Raw genomic sequence first — 21,209 nt, 5'->3', positions numbered from 1 at the left:
GTTAAGGCTGTGTAAGGGAGGCGAAGTCAGGTGCAGGAGAGCAGAGTAGAGTAAATAGGCGCAACTTTTATTCCGTTCAACAATAGGCACAAAAATGACACAAGTGCCCCAAAACACGGAACATAAACTATAAAAGTATTGCGCGTAAACATACACCGTTAACAATGAACAATTACACACAAAGACATGATGGGGAACAGAGGACTAAATACATGTAGATTGATTGGGGAATGAAAACCAGCTGTGTATGGAACAAGACAAAACAAATGGACATATGAAAAATGGAGCGGCGATGGCTAGAAAGCTGGTGACGTGGATCGCCGAACGCCACCCGAACAAGGAGAGGAGCCGACTTCGGCGGAAGTCATGACACAGACCTACAAGATTGAACTTTAAAATATACAGTACCAGTTAAAAGTTTGGATACACCTACTCATTCAAGGGTTTTTCTTTATTTTTACAATTTTCTACATTGTACAATAATAGTGAAGACATCAAAACTATGAAATAACACACATGGAGTCATGTAGTAACCAAAAAAGTGTTATAAAATAATAATATAATAATATATTTTATATCTGAGGTTCTTCAAAGTAGCCACTCTTTGCCTTGATGACAGCTTTGCACCTAAGCGGGGTATCAGGTGCGTGTCTTGAATGTATCTCACCCCAAATATCTTCCTGGTAGCAGGATGATTTTGTAGGTCCGGATTGGATGCATGTAGAAACTGTCCCATTACGGAGAATCTGGAGAATCTGAATTTTAGTTGGAAGCATTAGCACTTAAGGATTTTTTTTTTTTTGGAGCCCTGCCTATAAGTGACATGAAACCAAATATGGAGATGATTTGGCCATTAAAGACATACATGATACAATCCCTTTATCACTTCCATTGACTGCTAGCTTGTGGTGGCTAAAGTTAGCCTAAGTTTGTAGTGGCTGTTTAATTAAAGAAAACCGAACCATAGAGCTACACTGAGTGTACAAAACATTAAGGACACCTGCTCGTTCCATGACCTAGAACGACCAGGTGAATCCAGCTTATTGGTGTCACTTGTTAAAACCACTTCAATCAGTGTAGATGAAGGGGAGGAGACAGGTTAAATAATGATTTTTAAGCCTTGAGACAATTGAGACGTGGATTGTGTAAGTGTGTCATTCAGAGGGTTAATGGGCAAGTCACAATATTTAAGTGCCTTTGAGCGGGGTATGGTAATAGGTGCCAGGCACACCGGTTTTGTGTCAAGAAATGCAATGCTGCTGGGATTTTCATGCTCAACAGTTTCCTGTGTATATCAAGAATGGTCCACCACCCAAAGGACATCCAGCCAACTTGATACAACTGTGGGAAAGCATTAGAGTCAACACGGGCCGTTATCCTTGTGGAACGCTTGCGAAACCTTGTAGAGTCCATGCCCCAACGAATTGAGGCTGTTCTGAGGGCAAAAGGGGCAGGTACAACTCAATATTAGGAAGGTGTCCTTAATGTTTTGTACACTCAGTATATAGCTACATTTCAGATTTTTTTTTATAAAATAGCTTTCTGATCTTCCAAGACTGAGGAAACAAAGCAGTCAAAGGTTATGGAAGTTATACATGACGTAATAGAGAGCTGAGGTGAGAGGCACTTGGTGCCTGAGGCCCTCGGTTGTCTGAGAAGGCAGGTCTAAACATGTACACCTACAGTGTCTCAGAAAGTATTCACACCTTTGCTTTTTCCACATTTTGTTGGGTTACAACCTGAATTTAAAATGGCGCCCAATGAGAACTTCAAGGTCCTTGATGTCCACATCAACAACAAACTAGAATGGTCCAAACACACCAAGACAGTTGTCAATAGGGCACGACAAAGCCTATTCCCCCTCAGGAAACTAAAAAGATTTGGCATGGGGTCTGAGATCCTCAAAAGGTTCTACAGCTGCAACATCGAGAGCATCCTGCCTGGTTGCATCACTGCCGGGTACGGCAATTGCTCGGCCTCTGACCGCAAGGTACTACAGAGGGTAGTGCGTATGGCCCAGTACATCTGCGGCTAAGCTGCCTGCCATCCAGGACCTCTACACCAGGCAGTGTCAGAGGAAGGCCCTAAAAATTGTCAAGGACCCCAGTCATAGACTGTTCTCTCTACTACAGCATGGCAAGCGGTACCGGAGTGCCAAGTCTAGGACAAAAAGGCTTCTCAACAGTTTTTACCCCCAAGCCATAAGACCCCTGAACAGGTAATCAAATGGCTACCTGGACTATGTGTTCCCCCGAAGCCCTTGTTTTTATTACATTTCATAGTTTGATGTCTTCACTATTATTATACAATGTAGAAAATAGTACAAATAAAGAAAAACCCTTGAATGAGTAGGTGTCCAAACTTGAGACTGGTACCATATGCAAATGAGATATTTGTGTATTACATTTTCAGTACATTTGCAAACATTTCTAAAAACATTTTGTCATTATGGGGTATTGTGTGTAGACGGGTGAGAAACAAAATCAATTGAATCCATTTGTTTTTCAGACTGTAACATAACAACATGTGGCACAAGTCATGGTGTATGAATACTTTCTGAAGGTACACCGATATGGCTGCATTCTCCCCCTCTTAGTCAAACATGGTGGAATATGGACCGTTTTTACACACAAACTCACCACCCTAAAATGTTTTTTTTTTTTATCAGGCATGATGCAACATGTCCAAATAATGTTCTATGTACATGTTAATTTAGTGCTTACACATTACATGGTAGGGATTTTACAGATGTTAGAAAGGAGAACGAAAAAAAAGAAACAGGTTCAACAAATGTTTTTTGTAGAATCCAGTGAGAATATTCCGTATGTCATACATGATTTATTACCTCTACTATTGATGTCAATAATTGAACAGGACGGTAGTAATGGCAGAGTTATTCCCAAATTAACATAAAATATAAAGTGAGCTGCTTCGCTTGTAGTGCCATAGAAAGACACTTTATGATGCTCAGGTTGTCATAATAATGTAAACATTGAGTTGTGTAAACATTTCAAGCAAATTGCATGGTACAACTCTGTCATTCATGTAGCATTCATATTGTGGTGCAATATTACACACAAAATACCCAATTAAAGCTATACAATTACAATAGCTCTCCTACCATTATGTACCAGTAAAGTGAATGAAATGCTTCAAAGGCATGTCAAAGAGAGGTAGAGGAGACTTTGTCAAATCAAAGTGTTTGTTATGACAGGGACATTGCATCAGCTAGTGTTCATGACCATTCACGAACTGTGGGTTGCAGCAGACAAGAAGCCCTACTGTTTCACCACTTCTGCAATGGCTGCATTCTTTGGTAAATCACTGCTGTGTCACTGGTAATAACTTTCTGAATGGTGCCCTGTGTATATGTCAGTGCTTTGGGGGAAATGCAGGCAACAACGCTTCTTCTCAGTCTGTGAGTTAAATCTATTGCATTTACTGCATGTCATTTATAAAGGTAAAACAAATAGGATATACTATAATTCATACTCTGCCATTGTCTGCCCCTCTCTCAGCCCATCTCTATGCCGTGCTCCAGCTCCATGACTGGTCTTTTCTCAGGGCTGTAGTCTCGGTCATCACGCTCCACATACCTCTGCAGGGTGCTGTAGCACTGCTCACTCTTGGAGAAGGTGTAGAGGGCTGAGATCTCCTCCCATGCCTTGTGGTTGGGGAATGGGAATATCTCCGGGTCACGGTTCTCAAAGAAGCTCTTTAGGTTCCTCTCGGCCAGCTTGGATGCATACTCCATAGCGAATGTGTCAAACTGCTCCTTCTCCTTTTCTACGTAGCGCTTCCAGAAGGTGAGCTGCAGGTAGCTGACCTTTGAGCGGCAGTTGGTGTAGCAGGTCCCGAGGAGCCCTAGAACGGCTGAAATGATGATAATACACCAGCCCAGTATCTGGGGATGTACAGACATGAACCAAAACTTACGCTCACATAAAATGAATAAACAATGTCAACAATGACAATTGTTAACAAACAACAAACATATTCAATACTGTCAATTGAATTACAAACAGTAAAATAAATCAACGAATTACACCTTCATTTTGGTCTGACTCGTACCAGCATTTGCAGCTCTATCAATGACCCATTGACAGTGAAAAATATGACATTCCACCATACAAAAGTCACAAACAGGGTCTGACTGCTGCTTGCACTCACCTGTGACTGAGCCCGGAACATGAGCAACAGTTCCATGTTCTCGTCGCTGGGCAGCTTGGACTTGCTGCAGGGCACGCGGGCCAACTCCTCCCGGCACATCAAGGTCTTGTTTTTACAGAACAGATCCACCACCAGGTTATCATCCAGCCCGCTGACGGCACACTCGTAGAAGGTCCCGTTCAACAGTGCCACACACAGCCACATGATAGGGGCCACACAGGCACCGGAGAAGATTTTGACAAACACTTTGAGGCAGCCGAAACAGTTGCCCCTGGGGCATAGCTTAATGGGGTTTAGGCAACAGCCAGTATAGAGGCGCCACAGCCTGCTGCTGAAGAAAAGACCCAGCACCAGAAGCACCAGGCCCGGGCCCAACAGGAAGGTCAGGCCGTATGCAAAGTTCTGGTCGTGGTTGCAGGGGCACTGGAATGAGACCATGGAGAAGATTCGCTCTCCCCCGATGGTCAGGATGGCCATGAAGCTGTAGCCAATGGTGGCCTTCTGGTTCATGAAAAAGCGCAGGACGGTCTGGAAGTTATCCATGGTGTCGACGAGGGGTTTGTCACGCACGCTCCGCAAAAACCAAAATAATGCAAAGAGAATGGAGAATTTGAAGAGGAAAAATACAGCGGTGAAATAGTTTAGACGCAAACGGTTGCGTCTCCCAACACTCACTCCACTCCCTGTGCTGTTTGAGCCGAAGACAAACACACTGAAGTTCTTTTGAGCCTATTTCTGCCCCTCCCTTTCCCTCCTTCCTGTTCTTTCTCTTTCACTCTTCCTCCTCACCAACTCCTCCTTCTTCTCCTCACTGTATCTCTGTTCCCCACCCTTGTCCACCCACTTAATCCAGTGAGGTTGTCTGCATTCTCCAACTCTCAAACCCCACCCTGATATGTATTTCTTCCTTCTAAATGTCCTTCTCTGTCACTCCCCCTCCTTTCCTATGCGTAGGTAATAAAATAGCAGTGACTGAACTGGCTGAGATCCTGTAGATCTGTTTTAGTACTTCAGACCATGCAGCTGCCGTTGTCCTCTCAGAGTGACGCCATATGACAAGTAGCCACTGGGTCATGCAGTCTGTCAAAACAACAAACATTAACTTCACTTTAACCAGATTTATTTCATAGTTATTTGAGCAGCACAGTGATTTCAGCAACACAATTTATTATCTGTATTAAATTCACATACAGCTTGAGCCAGATACAACATTATACAGTATATGAAATCACCCTTTGCTCTCTCTCTCGCCCTCTCTTTCGTTTTCCCTTTCTCTTACATGCACAAACACGCACACGCTTAAACACACACACACACAAAGCAATGTGGTATTTCGGCACGAAGGCTGCACTGCATTCATTAGCAGTTGCAAAATGAAATGGAAATCAACAGTAATTTTAATACTGAGCTATGGAACCTCACGCAGATGCATATCATGCATACCCCAAAATATAACACAGAGCACAGTTTTATAGACAATCATATAGCTAGCTAGACATTACATTAGACTTGCATAAGACCTACCATTTTTTCAGAAAAAGGAGAAATGGGCAGATCAAACACGTGTTCTGAGTCAGTGGTTGGGAGACAGAAGAGTTTCCTCTCCCATTTCCTATAGAAGGCTGTGATGAGTTTCTATGCTCTACAATTCCCACAGGGTGAAGCTATAATATCCTCACCCTAAAAGGCTCTGAGTGCATTGATTTCTCCCACAGAGAAGCTTTTAACAGGGCTGGACTAGCCACATCAGGTACCTAATGTACTAAATCAAAATGTATCTTGTCACAAAATGTAAAAATTACCCTAATGACCAATTTATCAAGGTATATGTTAGTCTTCAGAGCTTTGTGGACCCGTTACCTCAAATTCATTTGCATTGGTGTCAGAAATGAGATACTGTGAGCGTGACGTAATCAGAGGTGCAGGTGGAGGTGAAAAGGTGTTTGAAAGAAAGTCGAGGCACAGGACTCGCTTCCCGAATGACAGTGAGTGAAGTGACATTGTGGCAATAACATAGCGTGTTCCCTTTCAAAAAGTCTCTACTTTCCCCTTTTGGACCAAATTGCTGCATTATCCTCATACTTAAAGTGAATACTTTCATGCTCATCCAACAACAACTCCCATTGCCCTCACACGATAGTACCATAAGACTTCTGATACCGATGCAGCACATTTAAGCTTTACACAGAGATACGGATCTAACCATTTCGCTGAGTTATTATTCAATTCAGAGCTGATGTTCATCGCAGTTCACTCGTGGCAATGTTCGGTCTACAGTGCAATAATATAAATAACAATAACGCAGAAATACGTTGGAGACCAAGCTTGTAAGGTCTAACTAAATATTCTTGTGGGTTACCGTCATAAAGATGCTACATATACACTGGCAACAGGGTTTTACTTGAATGTATTTTGCAGTGCACTAGCTAACAGGAAGTAAATATGCTCCTTATTTTTTATTTAACTAGGCAAGTCAGTTAAGAACAAATTTGTATTTACAATGACAGCATGGGAACAGTGGGTTAACTGCCTTGTTCAGGGGCAGAACGACAGATTTTGACCTTGTCAGCTCGGGGATTCAGTGTCTTTCAGTTACTGGCCCAACACTCTAACCACTAGGCTACCTGCCGCCCCATTTCATAGAACAAGACCATGCTTTTCCTGTTTAATACCACAGACCACCTGGATGTAGGTCAAGTCTGAGGAGCATAAAAATACTAAAGAGAAAAGAAAAGTAGAAGAGAAGAGAAAGAAAGTATGATCAACTATAAAAAAAAATATATTTTTAAAATCCCTTCTGAGCATAGAATTTCAAATAAAAAGCTGCAAGCAGCACTCGTGATACAGTGAGTGAACTTTCAAGTAACAATATAAAATTGGGAAGTATTGTTATTCAAGTGAAGACCTGAGAGTGGTTAATCAGATGTAATTCGTCTTTCTACTGAAAAATCCCCTGATGCACAGCAATAATGATGACGATGATGACGAAGATTAGAACGCTGACAATAATCCTCTATAATGAGTCATGACTTTGATGATAAAAATAAGGATGCTTACAGATAGGGTCATGATAGTGATGCTGTTCCTATGATCATATGCATGCCCATTCACAGCATCATCTTGCCCTCATCCACAAAGGCGAGCACGGCTGGATTAGCAGTGTCTGGACCGTCTGACCTGACAGATGACATCCTGTGGGCCCTGGCCTCTGCTGGGTTGTGGCACATCTCCACGTACTTGTGCAGGATGCTGTAGTAGTGGTCTCTGGTGCTGAACCTGTAGAGGGACGAGATCTTCTCCCATGCCCGGTTAGGTGGGGTCGTGACAGGCTCTGGAGGCGTCTGCTGGAAGAAGCTCTTCAGGTTCCTCTCGGCAAGCTTTTCGGCGTGATCTGCCGTGTAGCTTTCCAGCAGGTCGCTCTCCCGCTGGGCATAGACCCTCCAGAACTTCAGCTGCAGGTAGCTGACTGGGGAGTTACACCGGGCAACACAGGTCAGCAGGAGGTTAAAGACCATGATGGAGGCAATCAGTAGCCAACCCAGGACCTGAAATCAAAACCAATACATTCAACACAATATTGAACTATTCTGCTTAACTCCTTACCTGGAATGCCTGAGTTAATGTCACAGTTATAATACAGTACACTGTACTGCTCAAACTCAAACCATATCTATAAAAATAGCAGGTAGCAGGAGAATGTATTAGGGAAGCATACTGTATATGGAACGGTAGATTCATTTCAGAGGTGTGTGTTGGTCAGCAATTCCACCATCACCTCTTCACATAGGAAGCAGTGTTTCCTGTCGGATTTTTTTCAGCAGTGGTGGCAAAGTTAGCATAGGGTGGAGTGGGTGTGTCCAATGGTGCGATCTCCGACCATACATTTTAGAGGCCCTCCTCTTGGCCACAGAGAAAGAATGTAGCTGTTTCAAAGCTTATTTTCTGCAATTCTACACATTTTGTAATGGAGCCATGTTCTTATGCTATCTGAGTGACTCCAACATTCTATCAAAATCAATGGGGGCTGCCTTATCTTTTCTACATACTTTATATCTGGTTTTAAACTTTTACATTTACACTGAACACGTTTTAGCAGCTGCTGCCTGTCACTGATAAATTCATATAGGGGAAACACTGGGAAGTTTTGTACATTAATGACAACAAGTCATACAGGAACTAAGTCAGGCGGAAGAATAACTGCTATTTTATAACAATGGAAGTAGACTATGCTTTGAGGCACTTCTGCTTTGGGGCATTTTAATGTTGGCATTTCCAAATGAAATGCGATGCAACAAATGCCTTCAAAGCAAAAATGTGTACTTCATAATGTCCGTTTTAAATATATTAAACCTCCCTTAGCTGTCAGAACACATCCAGTGGTGTCATTTAACGTTAGCAGAAATCTGTCAGTCTAATCACCTACACTCCAACAGGCCGTCGACAAAAACAAGGATAGCCCACTAAAACATATTGAAGCGAGTAAAATGGGGCAAAGAAGATATGATAAAAATAGATAATTCAAACCATAACTTGGTTCTATTAGTGTGAATATTATCTCACCTGCGACTCAGCGCGGATGGTTGCCAGCACATCATTGCTGTCGGATTGGGGCACGTGGGTTGCTCTCCCGCAGGGGAATTTATAAAGTTCATCCTGGCACTGCGGACTCTTTCCATCGCAAAGGTGGTTTGTGAAAACCGTTACATTGACGCCAGTCATGGCGCATTCAAAGTAATTGCCATTGAGCAAAGCGACTGCAATCCAACTGACAGGTGCAACTGCTGCTGTCGTGGTGATCTGAAAGAAGACCACTCCACTGGCGCAAACATATTTAAAATTACAAAATTTGGATTTGCGTAAACACAAACCTGTAAACAATTTCCATGTTTTATTGCTCATGATGTAACCTAACACCAACAGTGCCAGAGCAGGCACTAAGAGAAACACCATGCCGTAGGAAAAGTTCCAGCCGCTGCAAGGACATTTGAACACCACTGACGAAAATATCTGTTCCCCGCCTGCAGTTAACAACGCAACTAAACCAAACCCGAGACTAGTCTGCTGTTTCTGAAAAATGTTAAGAACAGTTTTGAACTTATCCATCATTCCAGGCGCACAGGACTCACAGGTACTTCTGCTGATAGCAAGTCATGGGAGCATATAAATTGACGTTGACAGCTATACTTTCAGTTCTCCAGTCCTCTCCGGCGCGCCTCCAACTCAGGATGTTGTAAACATGAAGTCACTTCACTAGGCTACAGTTTATTTATGGATGATACAATGAGGGTATTCTATTATTTCCCAGACCAGCCCCCCAGGTTGTCATGCGCCCCAAAAATCTGAAGGGGGGTGGTCTGGATGGGTGCTTGCCCCACATCTATAAATTGGAGAATTTAGCATTTTTCAAACACCTGAAACATATTTTTTTTCTTGCAATCTAGAGGCATAATCTTTATGCTTAATTAAAAAATATATGTTATTTTTTCTGCATATCTTAGGCACAGCTCTTGAGCTGTCTATTTTTTTTTAAAGAAACAAAATATGCTTCTCTGCATCGCTGTTCAATTCTGGGTAAAAGATGGAAAGGAAGGTGAGTCTTATTCAGTGCATTTAGTAATTGGTTGCTTTTAGAAAGTCTACCAACCTTGCCAGCAGGCATGCCAGCTAAGATAGTTAGACAAGCTAGCTAACTTGATTGATGTCCTGGTAGCTAGTTAAGAGGTTGGTAGATTGAGAACCTATCTGGGTTAGCGAAAGCCAATTTCATAACATTTCTAGGTGGCTAGTAGAATTACAGAGAAATAAAACAATATTTACAATGCCTTCGGAGAGTATTCAGACTCCTTGACTTTTTCCACATTTGGTTAAGTTACAGCCTTATTCTAAGATTGATTCAATTGTTTTTTCCCCCTCATCAATCTACACACAATACCCTATAATGACAAAGTAAAAACAGGTTTCTAGAAATGTTTTTTTTTTTTAAATACATAAATATTATATTTACATAAGTATTCAAACTCTTTAGTCAGTACTTTGTTGAAGCCCAAATTGGCAGCGATTACATCCGAGAGTCTTCTTGAGTATGATGCTACAAGCTTGGCACACGTGCATTTGGGGAGTTTCTCCCATTCTTCTCTGCAGATCCTCTCAAGCTTTGTAAGTTTGTATGGGGAGCATTGCTGCACAACTATTTTCGGTCTCGATCCGGTTCAAGTCCGGGCTCTGGCTTGGTCACTCAAGGACATTCATAAACTTTTCCTGAAGTCAATCCTGTGTTGTCTTAGCTGTGTGTTTAGGGACGTTGTCCTGTTGGAATGTGAACATTCACCCAAATCTGAGGTCTGAGTGCTCTGGAGCAGGTTTTCATCAATGATTTCTTAGTACTGTACTTTGCTCCATTCATCTTTTTGACGTCGGGTGATTGTGAAGGCCAGGTCATCTGATGCAGCACTCCATCACTCTCTTTCTTGGTCAAATAGCCCTTACACAGCCTGAAGGTGTGTTTTGGGTCATTGTCCTGTTGAAAAACAAATGATAATGCCACTTAGTTCAAACCAAATCGGATGGCGTATCACTGCAGATTGCTGTGGTAGCCATGCTGGTTAAGTGTGCCTTGAATTCTAAATAAATCACTGACAGTGTCACCAGCAAAGCACCCCCACACCATCACACCTCCTCCTCCATGCTTCACGGTGACAACCACACATGCAGTGATCATCCATTCACCTACTCTGTGTCTCACAAAGACACGGCGGTTGGAACCAAAAATCTAAAATTTGGACTTAGCATCCCAAAGGACAGATTTCCACCGGTCTAATGGACATTCTTCGTGCTTTTGGCCCAAGCAAGTCTCTTCTTATTATTGGTGTCCTTTAGTAGTGGTTTCTTTGCAGCAATTCGACCACAAAGGCCTTATTCCCCCGTCTCCTCAGAACAGTTAATGTTCAGATGTGTCTGTTTCTTGAACTTTGTAAAGCATTTATTTAGGCTGCAATTTCTGAGGCTGGTAACTCTAGCGAACGTATTCTCTGCAGCAGAGGTAACTCTGGGTCTTCCTTTCCTGTGGCCATTTTCATCATTGCGCTTGGTGGTTTTTGCAACTGCAATTGAAGAAACTTTTAAGTTCTTGAAATTTTCCGGATTGACTGCCCTTCTTGTCTTAAAGTAATGATGAACTGTCATTCTTTTTGCTTATTTGAGCTGTTTTTGCCATAATATGGACTTGGTCTTTTACCAAATAGGGCTACCTTCTGCATACCACCCATACCTTGTCACAACACAACTGATTGGCTCAAACATATTAAGAAGGAAAGAAATTCCACAAATTAACTTTCAACAAGGCATATCTGTTAATTGAAATCCATTCCAGGTGACTACCTCATAAAGCTGGTTGAGAGAATGCCAAGAGTGTGTAAAGCTATCGTCAAGACAAAGATTTGTTTCACACTTTTTTGGTTACCACATGATTCCATATGTGCTATTTCATAATTTTGATGTCTTCACTATTATTCTACAATGTAGAAAATAGTAAAAATAAAGAAAAACCCTTGAATGAGTAGGTGTGTCCAATCTTTTGACTGGTACTGTTTGAATGTCTCACGCCCTGATCTGCTTCACCTGTCCTTGTGCTCGTCTCCACCCCCTCCAGGTGTCGCCCTTCTTCCCAACTATCCCGTGTATTTATGCCTGTGTTCTCTGACTGTTTCTTGCCAGTTTGTCTTGTTTGTTCAAGCTAACCAGCGGTTTTCCCTGTCAGCTCCTATCATTATCCCAGCCTCCCTTTCCTCGTCCTCCTGATTTTTGACCGTTGTCTGTCCTGACCCTGTACCCCCCCTGACCTCTCTGCCTGTCCCTGACCCCGAGTCTGCCTCCCGTCCTGTACCGTTGCTCCACATCTGCATTACTGAACTCCGCCTGTCCCTGACCCTGAGTCCGGCTGCCGTCCTGTACCTTTGCCTTAACCTGGATCTTCAACCCCTGCCTGCCTTGACCTGTCTTTGTCTGCCCCTGTTGCTAAAATAAACACTGTTACTTCGACAGTCCGCATCTGGGTCTTACTTTGATTCCTGATAATACGTCTATATATATTTAAATAGGACAAATCTGAGGGGACAGGTGGACATGTGCCCTATAGGCATGATGCTCCTCTCTCTCTCTCTCTCTCTCTCTCTCTCTCTCTCTCTCTCTCTCTCTCTCTCAGCCTTTGAATGCTCGGCTATGAAAAGCCAACTGACATTGATTATTATTTTACCCGGCGGATCATCTATGAACATTTAGACATCTTGAAGAACAATCTGGCCTTAATGGCCATGTACTACTCTTAGTCCATATCTGATTTAAATCTGTTCTTTTTCCTGCAGTGTGAACAGCCAGAAAGCACATGGAATCGGATATTCAAGTCAGACTGATTCATAGCCGTGCGACTTGTCTAAATATTGAAATCTAATTTATTGGCTCTCAAGTGGTTTTTAGAATGTTATTTGGCAAATCTTGTTGCTTGCTAGCTACTCTGTTGACCATTTTGACAAGAACACATGGTAGCTAACAAGCTTGTTAATTGTTTACAAACAAATTAGTGAATGTGGTAGAAAGCTAAACATCTACCTAGCTAGCTAGCTAGACTGCTGTGGCTAGCCAAAACGGACTTGTTTTGAAAGTTGGATCATCTTATCCTTTGAAGCTTTAAAAGTGTTCTTACTCTATGATTTTGAACATTTAAAGCAGCTGGGAAACGTCCATGGCAGGTATTGTTGTCACCTTAGCTTGCTACATAACTTCTTAGCGATAGGAAGCACAAGCACCACCACCAATCAGCCTACACCACTGCTCACACCCATCATTACTGTGACAACTAGCATAGTCATGTCAGCAAATTACTGCTGTCTGAACACACACAAATCCGATTTGGTGTTTGTATTTTGTTTTTATTATGGATCCCCATTAGCTGCTGCCAAAGCAGCAGTTACACTTCCTGGGTTCTGGCAAAATGAAGGCAGTTCTACAATTTTAAAACATTACAACACATTCATAACAGATTTCACAACACACTAAGGCCCCTACTCCACCACCACATATCTATAACACAAAATCCATGTGTACGTATGTATAGTGCGTATGTTATCCTGTGTGTGTATGCATGTCTGTGCCTATGTTTGTGTTGCTTCACAGTCCCCGCTGTTCCATAAGGTGTATTGTTATCTGTTTTATTTATCTGATTCTACTGCTTGTATCAGTTACCCGATGATGCATAGAGTTCCAAGTAGTCATGGCTCTATGTAGTACTGTGCGCCTCCCATAGTCTGTTCTGGACTGTGAAGAGACCTCTGGTGGCATATCTTGTGGGGTATGCATGGGTGTCTGAGCTCTGTGCTAATCATTTAAACAGACAGCTCGGTGCTTTCAACATGTACCTTCAACAATACATTTCACAAATACAAGTGTGATGAAGTCAATCTCTCCTCCACTGAGCCAGAAGAGATTGACATGCATATTATTAATGTTTGCTCTCTGTGTACATCCAAGGGCCAGCCGTGCTGCCCTGTTCTGAGCCAATTGCAATTTTCCTAAATCCCTATTTGTGGCACCTGACCACACGACTGAACAGTAGTCCAGGTGCAACAAAACTAGAGCCTGTAGGACCTACCTTGCTGATAGTGCTGTTAAGAAGGTAGAGCAGTGCACTGTTATGGACACACTTCTCCCCATCTTAGCTACTGTTGTGTCAGTATGTTATGACTATGACAGTTTACAATCCAGTGTTACTCCATGCAGTTTAGTCACCTCAACTTCCTCAATTTCCACATAATTTATTGCAAGATTTAGTCAAGGTTTAGGGTTTAGTGAATGATTTCAGTAAGTAAGGGGCCTAGACAGCTTTTAGTTTTTGAAATACTAACTTATTCCTTGCCACCCATTCTTAAACTAACTGCAGCTCTTTGTTAAGTGTTGCAGTCATTTCAGTCACTGTAGTAGCTGACGTGTATAGTGTCAAGTCTTCCGCATACATAGACACTCTGGCTTTACTCAAACCCAGTGGCATGTCGTTAGTAAAAGACTGAAAAAAGTAAATGGCCTAGACAGCCGCCCTGGGGAATTCAGAATTCTTCCTGGATTATGTTGGAGAGGCTACTATTAAAGAACACCCTCTGTGTTCTGTTAGACAGGTAATTTTTTATCCACAATATTTTTTATATATATTTTTTATTTATTTAATCTTTATTTAACCAGGTAGGCCATTTGAGAACAAGTTCTCATTTACAACTGCGACCTGGTCAAGATAAAGCAAGGCAGTGCGACAAAAACAACAACACAGAGTTACACATGGGACAAACAAACGTACAGTCAAAAACACAATAGAAAAATCTGTATACAGTGTGTGCAAATGAAGGAAGGAGGTAAGGCAATAAATAGGTCATAGTGGCGAAGTAATTACAATTCAGCAATTAATACTGGAGTGATAGATTATGCAGATGAGGATTTGCACGTAGAAATACTGGTGTGCAAAAGAAAAACTAAAACGAACATGGGATGAGGTAGGTAGTTGGTAGATGGGCTTTGTACAGCTGCAGCATCGGTAAGCTGCTCTGACAGCTGATGCTTAAAGTTAGAGAGGGAGATATAAGTCTCCAACTTCAGTGATTTTTTTTCAATTTGTTACAGTCATTGGCAGCAGAGAACTGGAAGGGAAGGAGGCCAAAGTAGGTGTTGGATTTTGGGATGACCAGTGAAATATACCTGCTGGAGCAAGCTACGGGTGGGTGTTGCTATGGTGACCAGTGAGTTGGGGTGTATAGCACGGGGTGTAAAGCCATTACACATACGTTTTTCCAGCAGCAGGCTATGATCGATAATGTCAAAAGCCACACTGAAGTCCCACAAAACAGCCCCCACAATCTTTTTACTATCAATTTCTCTCAGCCAATCATCAGCCATTTGTGTAAGTGCTGTGCTTGTTGAATGTCCTTCCCTATAAGCATGCTGAAAGCCAGTTTCAATGACTTTACTATAAAATAGCACTGGTCAAACACCATTTTTTCCAAAAGTTTACTAAGGGTTGGTAACACAGTGATTGGTCGGCTATTTGAGCCAGTAAAGAGGGCTTTACTATTCTTAGGTAGCAGAAGTACATTTGCTTCCCTCCATGCCTGAGGGCACACACTTTCTAATAGGCTTAAATTGAAGATGTGGCAATATCGTCCTCTATTATCCTCAGTCATTTTCCATCCAAGTTGTCAGACTCCGGTGGCTTGTCATTGCTGATAGAAAACAATCTTTTTTTTTTACCTCTTCCACACCCACTTTACAGAATTCAAAATATTACAATTCTTGTCTTTCATAATTTGGTCAGATATACTTGGATGTTTACTATCAGCGTTTGTTGTTGGCATGTCATGCCTAAGTTTGCTTATCTTCCCAATGAAAAAGTAATTAAAGTAGTTAATATCAGTCGGTTTTGTGATGAATGAGCCATCTGATTCAATGAATGATGGAGCTGAGTTTGCCTTTTTTCCCAACATTTCATTGAAGATGCTCCAAAGATTTTTTACTATCATCCTTTATGTCATTTATCTTTGTTTCATACAGTAGTGTAGTTTCTTCTTCTTTTTTATTCCGTTTAGTCACATGATTTCTCAATTTGCAGTATGCTTGCCAATCGGTTGTGCAGTCAGACTTCCTTTTGTCACATCCCTCCAAACATAACATTTTTCAATTCCTTAACCTCCTGTGTGTCTCCACCCCCTCCAGGTATTGCTTATTATCCTCTGTGTATATATCCTTGTGTTTCCTGTCTCTCTGTGCCAGTTTGTCTTGTTTTCTAAGTCATCCAGCAGTTTTCCCTGCTCCTATTTTTCCCAGGCTCTGTTTGTTTCTAGTCTTTCTGGTTTCGACCCTTGCCTGTCTTGATTCCAAACCCGCCTGCCTGACCACTCTGCCTGTTCTGACTACCAGCCTGCCTTTCCCCTTGTACGGTTGTTGGACTCAGATCTGGTTTTTGACCCCTGCCTGGCCTGACCTCGAGACTGCCTTTCGTCCCGTACTGTTTGGACTCTGGTTGATGAAGTCTCGCCTGTCCCCGACCTGCCTTTGCCTACTCCCTTTATTATAATAAATATCGGAGCTCTACCATCTTCCTGCTGCGTCTGCATTTGGGTCTCGCCTTGTGCCCTTATACTGTGTCCATTTTCAGACTCACAAGTTGACAGTTACCCTGTGGATAATGCAGAAACAGACAGTAAAAACAATGCCACATAAGATGAAGAATAAGAGGTTAATGCTCAGGAACTAGCTAGCTAAATGATAAAAAAAGACTAACTTAAATTGGCTGGGGTCTGTCCATAGGCAGTTAAGGATCCACTCCAGGGAAAAATATTATTATTTTTTAGCTATGAATAATCTAGCTAGCTAACCTAGCTACAGTGCATTCTAAAAGTACTCAGACCCCTTGACTTTTTCCACATTTTGTTACGCTACAGCCTTATTTTAAAATGGATTAAATTGTAATTTTTTCCCCCTCGTCAATCTACATACAATACCCCATAATGACAAAGCAAAAAACAGGTTTTAGACATTTTTGCAAATGTACTGTTTTCAGTTTACTTAGTACTTTGTTGAAGCACCTTTGGCAGCGATTTCAGCCTTGAGTCATCTTGGGTATGACGCTACAAGCTTAGCAGATCCTCTCAAGCTCTGTCAGGTTCGATGGGGAGTGTCGCTGCACAGCTATTTTCAGGTCTCTCTAGAGATGTTCGATCTGGTTCAAGTCCAGGCTCATGCTGGGTCACTCAAGGACATTCAGAGACTTGTCCTGAAGCCAATCCTGCATTGTCTTGGCTGTGTGCTTAGGGTCATTGTCTTGTTGGAAGGTGAACCTTCACCCCAGTTTGAGGTCCTGAGCGCTCTGGAGCAGGTTTTCATCATTGATCTTTCTGTACTTTGCTCCGTTCATCTTTCCCTCGATCCTGACTAGTCTCTCTGGCCCTGCTGTTGAAAAACATCCCCACAGCATGATGCTGCCACCACCATGCTTCACCGTAGGAATGGTATTGGCCAAGTGATGAGCGGTGCCTGTCTTTCTCCGGACGTGACGCTTGGCAGTCAGGCCAAAGAGTTCAATATTGGTTTCATCAGACCAGAGAATCTTGTTTCGCATGGTCTGAGAGTCCTTTAGGTGCCTTTTGACAACTCCAAGCGGGCTGTCATGTGCCTTTTTCTGAGGAGTGGCTCTACCATAAAGGCCTGATTGGGGGAGTGCTGAAGAGATGGTTGTCCTTCTGGAAGTTTCTCCCATCTCCACAGAGGAACTTTGGAGCTCTGTCAGAGTGACCATCAGGTTCTGGGTCACTTCCCTGACCAAGGCCCTTCCCCCCGATTGCTCAGTTTGGCCAGCTCTAGGCCGGGCGGTCAGCTCATTCTCCCGACACATAGTTCTAGGCTAAATAAGTATTTTATGGGTTGACATTATTTTGGAGACAAAATAAACTGGTAATTAGCATAGGCCTTACTATACAAATACTCACTGCAGTGAATGTTGTATTGGACTCAAAGACTTACCAATTTCGATAGGCCCCATTTCTTAGCCTGGTTGCTAAGAAATGTTAGAATTTTTTTTACTTTAGTTTACTTGGTAAATATTTTCTTAACCAACAATGCAGTTCAAGAAATAGAGTTAAGGGCTTGTAAGTAGGCATTTCACGGTAAGGTCTACCTGTTGAATTCGGCGCATGTGACAAAAAACATTTGATTTGATTTGAAGTATTTACTTTTTTTGTCTATATAATCATTGGCAATGTTGGTAAATGTATCTGCCTGGTTGAACATTTTCATGTATTTTAAATGGTAAAAATCAAATAAAAAATAGAATCAAATCAAGAGCACAAACTGGGATCATGCCACCCATTTCTCGATTGGGCCCATAGACTAGCACTAGCCTATTTACGTGTATAATAAAATATAACCTACTAGACGTACTCATACAACAATTCCATCACTTGATGGCGCTGTATACCACACGACTCAATGCATGTGACCATATCAAGAGGCGGGGTTTGAATGTGACAATTTAGCTAACACAATGTAACCATCTCAAGTGTCCAATACAACGGACTGTAAAACCGCAGACTAACTTGGTATTCAGCACTCGTTTCAACTGCTCACCACAAATGCAACAGAAACGGATATCAAATGGTAGAAAACAGATTGTCAACAAAACGGAACCGCTGAGAGGACAGGGCCAGAGAACAGTCATATGAGGTGGGTAGCTCGTTTGGTGTGCAACATCAGGAGAATATTACTGCATACATGGTTTGGATGGTTATTAAATGCAAGAAGGGCATATTTATACCGGGCAATATTTTTGGGGGGTCAAGTCGGAGACTAGGTTTATGCAGTCAGGACACTTTGGTGAGACTGGAGTTTATCCCAAATACCCCATGTTTTTTTTTCTTCTTCACGGCTGAACGATCCGCTGCCTTGTTGCTAGGAAACCTTTGACAGCTCTGAGATTTAAAAGTGATAGTGAATGACCAAGGTCTGCGGACTCCTCGGTTGAAACAGGCGAGAGCGCACTGATTATATTCTCACCACCACCAGACTGCTTCTGTCTAATCTACCGCGCGTGCTTCTCATGCGATGTAAATTGTAGACTACGTTATCCATGTGTAAACACAGCCATATCATGTTAACCATCAAACATCGTTCAATTCGCGAGTTATGTATGGACACTATGTTTGGCAATAACGTGTGGTACAGCAAAGTAGGTTAACATGTATCTAGCCTAAGCTACTTGTCCAAAGCTTGAAAAACTAGAAGTGTCATTTTCACTGGAGCAGCATAAAAGGCAGGAATTGGACTGGACAGATGTGTAATGTAGTATCCCCTCTCTCTCTTTCTCTTGGTGCCTGTGACCATGCATCTGAAGGTCATGGTGTAGACAGAAATCTTGATGGCAGGGCCAAAATTGAGGCTCTCAAAGAATCATTAAATTATCACAAATGCATAGCGTATCCTACCTCAATGTAATCCATAACACACAACAAACCATCTAACATGTGATTTCACATTACAGACCAAATAGTATTGTAGGCCTATGTAAATCCATGACTCTTGCATTTAACATGATTTAACAATGATTTGATGGCAGTGAGAGGACATGTAGCTCCTGCAATGCAGCATGTAGCAGCCAAAATCAGTATGTCCACCCTAATGCCACATGGAGATGTGCCCTTCCACATTATTCAGAGCAACAAAGCTGAGCTCTTTAGAGGTAGTGCTCTCTTGGACAATGTTTATCTAAAGAACCACCACTGATATTCACCCCCAGCTGATGTATGGCCAAGTACACTTGAAAAAAACAGGTGTCAAGGTCTTTGCTAGGAAACTGAAAGAAACTGCTCTGGGACAAAGCAAAAACCAAAATAAGAGGAACTCTGCCATACATCCTCCAAGATCATGACCATCAGCCACCCAGAGAGATCAGCACCACTCTACACCACCGGGCCACATCCACAGAGGCCAGCTCCACCATCGGCCCCATCTAGAGCAGCCACTCTGCACCATCGGGCCTCTTCCATAGAGGCTAGCTCGACCTTAAACCACCAGGCTCCTTCCAGAGAGGTCAGCTCCACCCTACAACATCGGGCCCCTTCCAGAGTGGACAGCACCCCCTTACCTCACTACCCATCCATACTAACAGGAAAACACCCTAGTCAGAAGAGACCAACTGTCCAGCAAGACATCTATGCAGAAGTGTCACGAAGAATAGAGCACCCTGCTGCAGCTGAACTCAACCAGAAAAGGCATCTGCTGAACATTATCTGCAACAAAAATCAGAAATAGAATTTGTTATTATGAGAAATAAAATGATTAGAAATACAGCCTATTATAATGATGAGTTCAGTTTTACATAAGCTACCCAGGAAAGGGTTAAAGTTGGCTCATATACATATTTGCTACACAACAAACATAAGAGGGTAAAAAAAGAATAACAAGAAAAACAGGCAAACTGGAAAAAAAGTACCCTAAGGAAAATCAAAGCCAAAAAGGCGTGTCTCTTTTAAATGTGTCCACAGTTTCAGCCACCCTCAGATTCTCTGGCAGGTTATTCCAGAGGCTGGGGGCATAGTAACTAAAGGCTGCCTTTCCATGCCTCTTGGTCCTAGGCTTTGGTAATAGTTAAAAGGCCAGTGCCTGAGGACCTGAGCAACCTACTGGGTACATAACTCAAAAGCATGTCTGACATGTAATGGGGTGCACAATTGCGGGTTGATTTTAAAAACCAATAGAATCATCTTAAAATGTATTCTAAGACTCACAGGCAGCCAGTGCAGAGACTTTTAAACTGGTGTAATGTGTGTGGCATTCTGTATGTTTTGCAGTTAACCAATGGCTTTCTTGGGTAGAACAGACAGGAGAGCTTTAAAGTAGTTAAGCCTGCTTGTAATAAAATCATGGATGTATCAGCCTGAGATAGAAATGGCTCTGGTGACACAGAAATGTAAAGTTGTGTATCGTCTGGGTAGCAGTGAAAATCAATGCCATGCTTTCTTATAATGCTGCCAAGTGTAACATATATAAACTGAACAGTATCGCATCCAAAATTGAACCTTGTGGAACGCCACGTGATATCTATTTTCTCTGAGTTATGTTCACCAAGGGTGACAAACTCTCAACCTGTTAAATAGGTCCTAAACCAATTTAAAACTGGACCAGAGAGGCCAACCCACCTCTCCATTCTGTCCAGAAGGAAATCATGGTTAACAGTGTTGAACGCAGCACCTAAATCCAATCTGTCTGTAAACAATTGTTGGAAAAATGACTTTGGCATCTGTGTTGGCTCTAGGATCATTTACCACTTTAACTAAGGATGTCTGTGCTATGGTGGGCATGAAAACCAGATAGGATTTTAAAAAAAAAATACAGTTGGTACTTAAATAACTTAGCTGTTTGAAAACCAATTTCTTCAGAATTATGAAAAATGGAAGGTTGGAGATGGAAGTTGGAGCTGAAGAATCTAGATTACTCTTTCCTCAGAAGGGGTTTTA

General features: G+C 42.2%; 2 protein-coding genes, 1 long non-coding RNA gene and 1 pseudogene across 5 annotated transcripts in view; 1 reads left to right on the top strand and 3 right to left on the bottom strand.

Moving 5' to 3' along the window:
* Positions 1-46: 46 nt before the first annotated feature.
* On the bottom strand, positions 47-5,250 carry LOC110490064 (calcium homeostasis modulator protein 5). Of its 2 annotated transcripts, none has more exons than XM_021563200.3 (2): positions 4,171-5,250; positions 47-3,904 (listed from the first exon to the last, which is right to left on the bottom strand). In XM_021563200.3, the coding sequence occupies exons 1-2, from the start codon at positions 4,711-4,713 to the stop codon at positions 3,515-3,517; spliced, it is 933 nt and encodes a 310-aa protein (XP_021418875.2). In that variant the 5' UTR covers positions 4,714-5,250; the 3' UTR covers positions 47-3,514. The 2 variants fall into 2 exon arrangements, with proteins under 2 accessions (XP_021418875.2, XP_090056147.1); XM_090200021.1 differs by having other exon boundaries at positions 47-3,873; positions 4,171-5,214.
* A 23-nt stretch (positions 5,251-5,273) lies between these two features.
* Positions 5,274-9,429, bottom strand: LOC110490056 (calcium homeostasis modulator protein 6). Its single transcript, XM_021563186.3, has 2 exons — positions 8,731-9,429; positions 5,274-7,715 (listed from the first exon to the last, which is right to left on the bottom strand). Exons 1-2 carry the CDS (start codon positions 9,274-9,276, stop codon positions 7,278-7,280), a joined length of 984 nt encoding a protein of 327 aa, XP_021418861.2. The 5' UTR covers positions 9,277-9,429; the 3' UTR covers positions 5,274-7,277.
* Positions 9,430-10,577: 1,148 nt separating this feature from the next.
* The window catches only part of LOC149985105 (uncharacterized), a 234,921-nt gene continuing 224,289 nt past the window's right edge, over positions 10,578-21,209 (bottom strand). Inside the window, exon 3 of the long non-coding RNA XR_016486669.1 lies at positions 10,578-10,687. This is a non-coding gene — a long non-coding RNA (uncharacterized LOC149985105). The remainder of the gene's footprint in view (positions 10,688-21,209) is intronic.
* Positions 18,189-21,209, top strand: part of LOC110501576 (kelch-like protein 32) — a 43,180-nt pseudogene continuing 40,159 nt past the window's right edge. The window contains exon 1 of the transcript XR_016486661.1: positions 18,189-18,420. The product of XR_016486661.1 is annotated as a kelch-like protein 32 (transcript). The remainder of the gene's footprint in view (positions 18,421-21,209) is intronic.

Source organism: Oncorhynchus mykiss, chromosome 2 (genome assembly GCF_057628025.1).
Source record: "Oncorhynchus mykiss isolate SJ-2025 chromosome 2, ASM5762802v1, whole genome shotgun sequence".
Lineage (NCBI taxonomy): Eukaryota > Metazoa > Chordata > Actinopteri > Salmoniformes > Salmonidae > Oncorhynchus > Oncorhynchus mykiss.
Note: the sequence above shows the minus strand (reverse complement) of the source record. Positions and strands in the feature narration are given on the sequence as shown.

Coding starts and splice junctions, on each gene's coding strand:
- LOC110490056 (XM_021563186.3), bottom strand. CDS start 9,276: ATGATGGATAAGTTCAAAACTGTTCTTAACATTTTTCAGAAACAGCAG. Junction 7,716..8,730: donor CCATCCGCGCTGAGTCGCAG/GTGAGATAATAT, acceptor TTTTGATTTCAG/GTCCTGGGTTGGCTACTGAT.
- LOC110490064 (XM_021563200.3), bottom strand. CDS start 4,713: ATGGATAACTTCCAGACCGTCCTGCGCTTTTTCATGAACCAGAAGGCC. Junction 3,905..4,170: donor TGTTCCGGGCTCAGTCACAG/GTGAGTGCAAGC, acceptor GTACATCCCCAG/ATACTGGGCTGGTGTATTAT.